Source organism: Poecilia reticulata, linkage group LG19 (genome assembly GCF_000633615.1).
Source record: "Poecilia reticulata strain Guanapo linkage group LG19, Guppy_female_1.0+MT, whole genome shotgun sequence".
In the NCBI taxonomy this organism is placed as follows: Eukaryota; Metazoa; Chordata; class Actinopteri; order Cyprinodontiformes; family Poeciliidae; genus Poecilia; species Poecilia reticulata.
Window position 1 is genome coordinate 18,448,082 of NC_024349.1, and position 10,782 is coordinate 18,458,863.

The 10,782-nt window shown below is 38.8% G+C and overlaps 3 protein-coding genes across 5 annotated transcripts; all 3 read left to right on the forward strand.

The window, feature by feature from the left end:
* The first annotated feature begins 316 nt into the window (after nt 1-316).
* LOC103481847 (gastrula zinc finger protein XlCGF26.1-like) lies at nt 317-3,473 on the forward strand. The gene has a single exon (XM_008437610.2). It carries the CDS (start codon nt 340-342, stop codon nt 1,963-1,965), a length of 1,626 nt encoding a protein of 541 aa, XP_008435832.1. The 5' UTR covers nt 317-339; the 3' UTR covers nt 1,966-3,473.
* A 92-nt stretch (nt 3,474-3,565) lies between these two features.
* Nucleotides 3,566-6,452, forward strand: LOC103481848 (zinc finger protein OZF-like). Of its 2 annotated transcripts, none has more exons than XM_008437611.2 (3): nt 3,566-3,999; nt 4,094-4,302; nt 4,778-6,452. In XM_008437611.2, the coding sequence occupies exons 2-3, from the start codon at nt 4,188-4,190 to the stop codon at nt 6,292-6,294; spliced, it is 1,632 nt and encodes a 543-aa protein (XP_008435833.1). In that variant the 5' UTR covers nt 3,566-3,999; nt 4,094-4,187; the 3' UTR covers nt 6,295-6,452. The 2 variants fall into 2 exon arrangements, with proteins under 2 accessions (XP_008435833.1, XP_017166227.1); XM_017310738.1 differs by having other exon boundaries at nt 4,097-4,302.
* Nucleotides 6,453-7,447: 995 nt separating this feature from the next.
* On the forward strand, nt 7,448-10,655 carry LOC103482082 (zinc finger protein OZF-like). Of its 2 annotated transcripts, none has more exons than XM_017310739.1 (2): nt 7,448-7,818; nt 8,296-10,655. In XM_017310739.1, the coding sequence occupies exons 1-2, from the start codon at nt 7,680-7,682 to the stop codon at nt 9,774-9,776; spliced, it is 1,620 nt and encodes a 539-aa protein (XP_017166228.1). In that variant the 5' UTR covers nt 7,448-7,679; the 3' UTR covers nt 9,777-10,655. The 2 variants fall into 2 exon arrangements, with proteins under 2 accessions (XP_017166228.1, XP_017166229.1); XM_017310740.1 differs by having other exon boundaries at nt 7,448-7,797.
* The last annotated feature ends 127 nt before the right edge of the window (nt 10,656-10,782 follow it).

Here is a 10,782-nt window from a genome sequence, read left to right on the forward strand (position 1 = left end):
AAATGTGTTATCTAAAGAAGTGACACTTAGTTTAAAACTGAACCACTCACTGTAATTACACGCCATCTTAAGTCGCTCAATGACTTTGTCCTAAAATCTACCAGTATCTGAAAATTTTCTATTAGCATTAATAGTTTGAAATGTAATTAATTAGTTCCTTTCAGAAGCATAAGSACATCATCCAAAACAAAGTATTCAACAATGGAGTTACAATACGACCATCATTATATTAATATATTTTTTARATTTCATTAAAAGAATTTATATGTTTATTATGTAAATCACTGGAATTGTCTGTTTAAGTTTTTTGTTTTTTTGTTTGTTTGGAAGCTGTCACTAATGTCATTTTGRGTTTCAATGTTTTCAGTTCATCAGATGTTGGTGATCAAAGTGGTTCCTCATGATTGGAGCCCAAGTTCAGCTCAGCAGGACCAAGAATCCCCCCACATAAAGGAAGAAGACGAGGAGCAGGGGATCAGTCAGCAGGAAGAGCGGCTTACTGTGAAGATTGAAGATGAAGAGAAAAGTGAAGATGAAGAGAGACATCAGTCATCAGAGTTATATCAAATGAAAACTGAAAACAACAGAGAGACAGAAGCTCTAATCAGCACCTCAGCTGAACAAATGGAAACAGAACCTAATGGGGGGGACTGTGCAGGAGCAGAACCAGACAGGAACACGGGTCCAGGATGTTCTTTTCGACAAAGTAAGATGGCTATTCACAGAAGAGATCAATCATCTAAACKTTGTTCCAAACTTACGGCTCAGATAGGAATCCAAGAAAGCAGGAAGACAGATGACAGCAGCCCATGTAGTAAAAGTTTCAAACATAAGACTCGAGATGATTTAAACATGATGACGCACGCTGCAAAGGGAGACCACAGCTGTGACATCTGTGGTAAAGGATTTGTAGTAAAGCGATATCTCCAGACACATATGAGGCTCCACACTAACGACAGACCATTTGCTTGTGATGTTTGTTCTAAAAGGTTCCATAGAAAGACAAATCTTAAAATCCACATGATGGCCCATTCTGGAGAAAAACCTTTTTCCTGTGTGGTGTGTGGTAAAAGATTTAAGGTAAAGGAAAGTCTTAAAAATCACATGAAAATGCACACCACAGAGAGACCTTTTGTGTGTAGTGTTTGCAGCAAAGAATTTTTAAGACAAGAAAGTTTAAAAAGTCACATGTGCATCCACACAGGAGAGAAACCTTTCATTTGTAGTGTTTGTAGTAAAGGATTTTCGCGACATTTGGAACTGAAGAGACACATGTCTGTTCACACTGGCGAAAAACCATTTATTTGCAGTGTTTGCGGAAAAGCATTTTCCCTGAAAGATCATCTAAAGAAGCACATGCATGTTCACACAGGAGAGAAACCTTTTATTTGTAGTGTTTGCAGTAAAGGATKCTCACAAAAACAGAATYTAAAGAGTCACATGTATGTTCATAMTGGAGAGAAACCGTTTGTTTGTAGCATTTGCAGTAAAYCATTTTCACGACAAGAAAGTTTAAAAACTCACATGCACGTTCACACAGGGGAGAAACCATTTATTTGTACTGTKTGTAGTAAAGGATTTTCACAACAAAGGAAACTTAAGACTCACATTCGTGTTCACACTGGAGAGAAGCCATTTGTTTGCCGTGTTTGTAATCAAGGATTTTCGCAACCCAGAGATCTGAAAAAACACGCTGCTGTTCATAGCGGTCAGTTCAGCTGTCGTGAGTGTAATAAACGTTTTGCGAAGGAAATCCAATTGGAGCAACACATGAGACTCCACTCGAGGGAGAGACCATTTGGTTGTGATGTCTGTAAAAGCCGATTTAATCAAAAATGTGTTCTTGAAAATCACATGAGAGTCCACTCAGGAGAGAAACCTTTTGTTTGTAGTGTTTGCAAGAGAGGATTTGTGCGACATGAAAACCTTAAGAAGCACATGGGTGTTCATCAGGGCTGCAATTAATGTTGTTCACCTTCTGGGGGATTTTATTATTTATTGGTCTACATGATGGTAAACAGTTCCCACAGTTAAGAATCTAATGACTAGTGAAGTGTGAATTTAAAGACTCTTCTGTCATTTATCAGCTCTACTTCACGATCTCAAAAACATTTATAGAATTCAAACCTGAACTGAAATATTGTCCTCTGATTACAGGTATTGTAGCCATTTCAGGGTTCTTTGAAATCATAATTCAATTCCTAAGGACAAATAAAGTGTCCACTTTCCAACATGTCGGTATCCTTAACTAAATAGCCTAAAATTATTAATCCAAGGCAACTCTAAGCAAATGTGCTTTCAAGTCAGTATTTTTATTTATTTAATTTTTTCAGTTTCCTGGAAATTTGTTCCAGATATCTGGAGCATAAAAACTGCTTCCCTGATTCTGAAATGGAGAGTTGCCTAGAGCTGTGAACAGCTGGGTTCTGGATCAGCTGTCTGACTTTTTAGGCATATGTATCATGACAACCTTGCAGTTAATCAGTCCAACCAAAGATAAATGCATGAATGAGTTTCTCCAGATCTTCCTGGGACATTAATCCTTTTAAAATTTTGAAGTGTTAATCAGGTGATAGAAGTTTGTAATTGCCTTTATCTGTCTCTGAAGGTTCAGATCGCTACACCCAGATTTTGGACATCATCACTTGTTTTAAACTGTAACAATTGAAGCTTTGTGCCGACTCTTGATCATTCCAAAGAGGACCTCTGTTTTGTTTCTCTTAGTTATATTTTGAGATTGCAAATCCCAGAAAGCAAGTTTTCTAAGCTATTTTTATTGTAAAACAGCAAAACTGCAAACACAGTCTCCATAAAATACATTTCAACAAGTATTTGCTTACTATAATTAAGGTATGAGAGTTCACTAATCAACAACAACATTTATTCTGACATTTTCTTTTCTTCAATGAGAAATTGGAAATGGTAGACTTGATCTTTTTCAAGAACTATCCCCTAAAATAATGCATTTTTTGTTTAAAAACACCATTTTGTAACAGGAGTAAAGGTTAAACTTCTAATTGCTATTTATGCACACATTGTTTGCATTGCCCATACCAGTGGTAGAGTAATATGTTGCGCAATGTAATTCTGGTTTAAATAAAAAAGAAATTACCTGCTAATTAAATAATTTGCTACAAAATCTTGCATCTCTTGTCTCCACCAGAGATGTAATCTATCCTCAAATCTTATTTATTCACATGATCTGTGTTTTTCACTCACCACTGCTAGAAAATGCCTTTTTCATCATGTTTATAAATTTGTGCTGTTCAAAAATCATCATGCTTTGTTTTTAGATGCGTTATAAACAACTGTAATAAACCTATTTAAAAACTGTTTTTAATTTAATTTGATTCAATATTGATTTATGTGAGCTGGCTTGGGTTTTCTAAGGTGACTTCATTTTTTCCGTGTGAATCAATGCTATTTAAATGAACTGAATATTTGGAGCATTAAACAACAACGTGCTATAGGAATGCAATATGTGTTCGGTGTTTTTTAGGCTTTCGTTCATATTCTTTTATTGTGAAAAGCTACAGGTTGAAAGAGGAAGTAGTTTTTCGATTCAGAGCTTTCATTGGCCAATGCTACGAATGTAACCGGATCTTAGCTTGGTGGCTAAGTCTTCCAGAAAAACGTCTTAAAGTCGCTGTAGAACAATTGTTTGATTTATTTTCCGGGCCCTACATCACTATCTCCGTGTCACATCGATTCTATGTGTTTGTTCTGAACCGCTTGGACTTTTTTTTTTTTTTTTGCGGAAGTTTCTAGTACAGAATATAATTATTCTTAATTAGTGAAGTGAATATGCTGTCAGTCAGCCTGGAGCTAAAGCAACTAACAGGAGAAACGTAATCAAGTGAAGCTATTAAAAGTTCATGTAGCACACTGTTTGTTAGCCTGTAGGAGGAAGACCATACCGTCTGTGGACACCTTCTCTAAGCTTGTTTAACTGAGGACAGAGAGACTGGAGGTAGAGTGGATCCAGAACTACTAACCAAGGTATCAGACTCGCTTCAGCTCTGCTACCTTCGACATTTTCTGTTAATACACTTTATTTGGTCAGAAGGTGATTTATGTCTGATTTCTGTTTCAGCAGCAGAATAACAGAAGATCTGGATAATATGGCTGAATCCCTGATGACGTGAAGGTTGTGAATAGTGAAAAGGAGAATCCCAAGTGGATTGAGGATGACTGAGATGATGAAGGTTGAAGCAGATGAACCTAGAGGGTTCAGCTTCGAGCCTCTCATACCTGCAGCATCCAAATCAGAACTGGAGAAGACACAAGACGACAAAAATACCAGTAAGTGTATGGATTGGAGCAAAATTATTCTGAGTGGAAGTTAAAAAAAAATGGGACTACAAGACAGCAGAAAGAAACAGTAACGATTACATCAGTAAGTATCTCAGCAGTCATTACAGCAGAGGCAGTGTACACCATGAGGCTGAATACTACAATTGGAAGGTCAGAGCATCAGGATGTAAAGCTTGGTTATTTTAATAATAATCTCTAACTAATTTAGAAGATCTCTGAAAGGTGCAATTAAAACAACCATTTATGGTTAGGTTTGTATGCACCGCCACGTGTGCCCTCTTCACCAAAGGAAAAATAACCTTATATGTTACTTTAATTTTTTACACATCAAAATGTAGAAATGACAAAACATATTAGGGCTGTCAGAAACTTACTTAAAAATATAATATTCTAAATTGTATTTATTTATTTTGCACAGTTAAAACTGCCATACAGTTTTCTTTAATGTCTATATGTGTTTCAGTGTCTACTGATCAGCTGCTCTTGGTAATTAAAGAAGAGGTTCCTGAACTGCAGAACTGCAGTTTGGACCAAGAATCCCCTCACAAAAAGGAGACAGACGATGAACTCTGGAGCTCTCAGGAGGAAGAGCAGCTTGATGAGAAGGAAGAGATGGATTTCATTGCTGTTAGTGTGAAGAGTGAATATGATGAAGAGAAACCTCAGTTGTCAGACAATGATTGCATCAAAATTGAGAACACAGACACAGAAACTCCACCTAGCACGACTGTTGAACAGAGGGAAGCAGAACCTGATGGAGGATCTGAACCAGAGGTGAACTCTGATCCAGATATGGATGAAAATGCTTTGGATTCATCTGGGACTGAAGTCAGTGAGGCTGAGGAGGATGGTGAGTGGCAGGGACCTTTGTCAGGTTATGAATCTAGAAGTAAAGATCGTCTGAACAGCCACGAGAGAATAGCTTCTCAGTCGCACATAAGCAATGATAAGAAACGCAGCACCGGCAAAAAATGCTTCGGCTGCTCTGAGTGTGGCAAACACTTCATCTCCAAGCAGTCTCTTCAGAGACACATGAAGAGTCAGGTAGGAAAAAGGTGTTCAAGCTCTTTAAATGAGAAATGTCTGAAAGTCAAACAAAACATCGATTCACACTCCAGACTCATCAGTGAGGGAAGCCAGTCGAAATGTGATGAAAATGGAAAAAACTGCAATTGTAAAGACAGTCTTCAGTTACATCTGTCGGTTCATGCCGGTGACAAACAATTTAGTTGTGAGATTTGCGGCAAACGATTCAAAAGTAAGTACTACGCTCAAAGACACATTATGATGCACTCTGGAAAGAAAGCCCATACCTGCGATAAGTGCGGCAAAGGGTTTATTAAGAAGAGTCAACTTCAGACTCACATGAGACTCCACAGTTCAGAGAAACCATTCGCTTGTGACGACTGCGGTAAAGGTTTTAATCAGAAGTCACACCTTAAAGTCCACATGATGTTCCACTCTGGGGAAAAACCAACGGTTTGTGATCTTTGTGGTAAATCGTTTAGTGTAAAGTATTACCTCAAGGACCACATGAGAACTCACACTGGAGAGCGACCGTTTTCCTGCGGTGTTTGTGGCAAAACCTTCCGGAGAAAAACAAACCTCGACCTGCACATGAGAGTCCACTTGGGGGAGAAACCTTTCGCCTGTAGCGTTTGCAATAAGGAGTTTTCACGGCAAGGAAACCTGAAGCAGCACATGAGCGTCCACAGCAGCGACAAGCGGTTTGTTTGCAGCATTTGTAGCAAAGGCTTTTCACGAAAAGAACATCTTAAACTGCACATCGGCGTTCACACTGGAGACAAAACATTCGGCTGTAGCGAGTGTGGGAAAAGTTTCCTGCAGAAGATCCACTTAAGACGACACATGTTGATCCACACAGGAGCTAGAGCGTTTGCCTGTAATGTTTGCGATGGAAAATTTAAGCTAAAGCACCACCTTCTGACTCACATGTTAAGCCACGCAACAGAGAAATGATCAATCAGCGGTCGGTGTCCTGCATGTAAACTTTGATGAACTCCTCAAGATGCCTCTAATCCCTTGCTTTTAGAACCGTGTTCCTCTGTTTTGACTGTTTATTTATGGAAAAACATTGGTGATACTATTGACATTAGTGATTAAAATCCGAAAACTACTATTGAGCTGTGCTTATTTTTGTATGCTTTTGAAAAACTGATTTGTATAAATATCAGAGTCACCGTTCCAAAGTTTTTATTAATTTAATGATGCAGTTTGAAAAAGGATAAAAGGACTCATGTATGGGTATCTTGCTCCTTCAACTAGGGTTATTGATGCACAAATGTAACACATTCACTTTGCAGAGAATAGCCTGCACCTCTGACAATAATGCTAAGATAAATCTTTATTGTGGTTGCCTCTTTTATAAGATGAAACGGAGATGAATGGTACAATTGACTGAGCATAAATAAAAAAACTACTGAAATAACCACGTTTATACCATAAAATTACCGTGTTATAATAATCTAATAGTGTTTAAAAAATTCTGACATCACACTCGTCAGAATGTAATTAGACATATCTTAAATATATATATTGTCCAGTCAAAATATAATTAGGAACATCTTAATTTACAAATATATACTAAATTTGTCTTATCTAATTTTTCATTATTGTGTCATTTTAAAAATATAGCTAACGTCACATTTAGTGATAATCTGACTTACAGTTTCTTTCCAAAACTGCTAAATTACCAGGGGAAGCCCACAAGGGGGGGAAATGGTTAATGAGCACAAAAAGTGGGCTCCTGCCCACAGCGTTCAGTGCAGTTCAGGTTAAGCACAATGCTACCTGCAAGGACAGAAAGAATCACATATTTAGTAACTACTGCTATTATGTTATGCCGCCGCATTGACAAAAAGCTATTTGCATTGTGGTGAAAATACTATTCTCTGGTAATTTATACTCAAGGTTACTATGGTATGAGAATTCCATGCCAATTAGTCCCAAGTTAACACTGTTTAATTAGTCTTGATCCTATCCTAGTTTCACTTAAGTCAACCAGACTTAATTGTCCTAATGTCTTTCAATTTTTTTTCTTTGACCTTTAGCTTCTTTCTCTCATTTTCAGTCGATCCCGACGAAGAAAATTACTGACTTGTTGTGGTAGGAACAGGTATATCCAGCAGATGGCAGCAGAGGGACACATAGGACGCAAACCTAGTGTGTGTCTGTAACGGTGCCTGATCAAAATCCATCAGTGATCCATGGTTTGCGGGGACATACCTTTCGTCGTCAATACCTCGGTGGATGGAGACAGAATTGTACCCAGTTGCAATCTGAGTTGATCGGCTTGGTTCGTGTGAAACAAGCCTCTGGTTTTTTTTTCTGACTGCGGGGACACTATGGAGGAAGTGGATTATGTTGATCAGCACAGATCTGAAAGTCGACCTTTAGATGAAGTGCAGATGAAACAGCTCGGTGTCCATCTGCCGCAGGAAGTTGGTGAAAATCAAACAGCTGGTAAGAAGAAGCTCTGCGAAGGTAAAACTAGTTTAACTGAGGTTCGGTTGTTCTCTCTTCTTAGCTTGACGCTTCCTTGGCAGTTACGGTTACAGCTATATGTCAACGTAACCGCCATATTGGGAAGGTAAATAGAGTACAGACGTTCAGACTGGGGAAAATACTATTTGTACTGCATTAAAACCAGGTTAAGGCTTAAAATTCAGAAAATGTTTCTGAGGACTTAACTAGTGCTCTTATAAGTTCACTAAAGTGCTAACTTCTTGTTCAGTTTGTTTGTTAAACCATGAAGGTTTTATGTCGGTGAGATAAATGTTGTTCCTTTCAGTCCTATTTAAATTGCTAGACGAGTGTAGGAGGGGGGGCACCGGTGGAAAATATTCATATAGCAGCCTGGTGTTTATGTTGCTATAAAAACATAAGTCTAGAAACAGAATTTGATATTCCTCGAACACTGTCAAATATGTAAGTAATCATTATTGTCCATGTACATTTCAGTGTTCCCAGTTCTTCGGATGCTGGACGTTAAAAAAGAGGTTCTCCATGCCTCGAGCTCCAGTTCCCAGAAGCAGCATCCAGAGGCCTTCCACATAAAGGAGGAGGAGGAGGAAGTCTGGACCAATCAGGAGGAAGAACGGCCTAATGAGCAGAAAGAGACTAATATCAGCAGGTTCCCTTTAACTGTTGCTACAGTGAAGAATGAAGGTTACGAAGAGAAACCTCAGTTATTAGAGCTTCATCAGATCAAAACTGAAGAAAGCAGAGAGACTGAAGCTCCAATCAGCAGCTCAGCTCAACAGATAAAAACAGAACTCCATAGCGAGGATGGTGTAAGAACAGAACCAGATAGGATCCTGTATCCAAATAAAAATGCTTCAGACACTTCTGAGACAGAAGCCAGTGATGATAATAATGATGAGGACTGGCAGGGACCTTTGTCAGATTCTGAGTCTGAAACTAAAATGAGTCACAATTGTGAGAATGCCCTCAGTGTATCTCAGTCAAATGTAAATGGTGAAGAGAAATATAACTCTGTCGTGGCAGGAGATGAAGGCGAAAAAGTGTTTGCGTGCAATACATGTGATAAAAGATTTAAAAAGCGGGACAATCTTACGGATCATGCTAGGATCCACACCGGCGAGAAGCCATTTGGCTGTGATGTTTGTGAGAAAAGATTCAGGCGGAAGGACTGTTTGCGAAAACACAAGATGATTCACAGCGGGAAAACGGCGCACAGCTGTGATTTCTGTGGGAAAGGGTTTATAGAAAAGACGGATCTTCAGGCGCATATAAGACTCCATACCGGAGAGCGACCTTTTGCATGTGATGAATGTGGAAGAAGGTTTCACAAAAAGTCAATCCTCACAGTGCATATGAGAGTCCACTCTGGGGAGAAACAGTTCAAATGCACCGTGTGCGAAAAAAGATTCCGATTTCAGCACATTCTTAAAAAGCACATGGTTGTTCACACCGGAGAGAAGCCGTTTGTTTGTGTCATCTGTAGTAAAGGATTTTCTCAACAAGAAACTCTGAAGAGACACACAGGTGTTCACACTGGGGAAAAGACATTTGTTTGTAGCGACTGCGGTAAAGACTTTCAACAGAAGATACACCTGAAAGAACACATGAAGGTCCACACGGGGGAAAAGCCATTTGGCTGTGACGTGTGCGGTAAGAAATTCAAAAAGAAGTCGTATGTTAAAACGCACATGATGTCTCACGGTGGAAAGAGAGCGCACAACTGTGAGCTGTGCGGGAAAGGCTTTTTAGTAAAGGGCGGTCTTCTGAAACACATGAGGATTCACAATGGAGAAAGACCTTTCAGCTGCGATGTTTGCAGCAAGAGCTTTCTGCAGAGGATCCATTTGAAGGCGCACATGAGAGTTCACACAGGAGAGAAACCGTTTGGATGTGAAATCTGTGGTAAAAAGTTCACAAAGAAATCCTATGTTACAACACACATGACGTCTCATGCTTGACAGATGACGAGATTACTGTTGATTTGCAGATATGCACCAAGCTTCACACAATAGCAGGATGTCTGCACATCATTAAAAAGTCTTAAATTCATGTATCTAAAATGAAGGCCTCAAATTGTATAAAATTCTTTGAAAAACAGGAAGTTGGCCTTAAATATGTTAATCACAGGTCTTAACTTTTCTTGGGTAAAGACTGTTTAATCTCATATATTCTAAGTAGTTTTCCTTTTTCTTGCGGGACTTTACTATTATGCTAAACTTTGAGTCTGTGAGTCACGGCGGTTGCCAGTAACTAGCTGCTAGTATACCCTTGCTGTTAAGCAAGGATAAAGGAAGCTAGCTTTCATATGTTCATTATGAGTAAGTGCAAATGTTTGTCTTTGCCATTAATGCTCTTCAATTGCCAAGTCATACAGTTTATTTATTTGTACATTTCTGTTGTAATACTGGTCTTAAATCCCATTCATAATGGTCTTTAAAAAGTCTTAAAAGTCTTAAATTTGAGTTGGTGTAACCTGGAGAAATTCTGTATAGGGTGAAGAACTGGCCTATGCCATACTGGAGGGTTTGGTACCTGATATTTGTAATTAAAAATGGACCTGAGGCATACTGTAACTTTCTGGAACACAAAATTTCTTAGCGAAAGATACCCAAAAGGTCTTTAACCCCTTCAACACATGCCTGTTTAGTGTATCTGAACTGAACCTGATGTTTGTACTATAAAGCAAGCTGAGCATAACTGTGCTTTCCCTTTGTAAACTGGCTACTAGAAAGGAGGTAAAATATCAAAAATGCCATTACTAAAACAGTAGTTTTTGTTTTTCAAATATATTTGACATGTTTGTGGTGCTTTTTGTTACTTAACCTGATTAAACTAGTGTTACGGCCCAAGGCCTTTTCCTCTGGGTCTCTAACATCCATGTCTTTAATTGGTGCTGATTGGAAGTGGAGGCAGCTGGCCAGTGTCTCCAGATCCACCTTAAGACTCACCACTTCCTCTGACTGA

What these genes read in the sequence shown, in the direction of transcription:
- LOC103481848 (XM_008437611.2), top strand. Translation starts at nt 4,188, where the DNA reads ATGACTGAGATGATGAAGGTTGAAGCAGATGAACCTAGAGGGTTCAGC. An exon ending in ACAAGACGACAAAAATACCA is followed by an intron (nt 4,303 to 4,777) that starts GTAAGTGTATGG and finishes TATGTGTTTCAG; the next exon opens with TGTCTACTGATCAGCTGCTC.
- LOC103482082 (XM_017310739.1), top strand. Translation starts at nt 7,680, where the DNA reads ATGGAGGAAGTGGATTATGTTGATCAGCACAGATCTGAAAGTCGACCT. An exon ending in TAAGAAGAAGCTCTGCGAAG is followed by an intron (nt 7,819 to 8,295) that starts GTAAAACTAGTT and finishes TGTACATTTCAG; the next exon opens with TGTTCCCAGTTCTTCGGATG.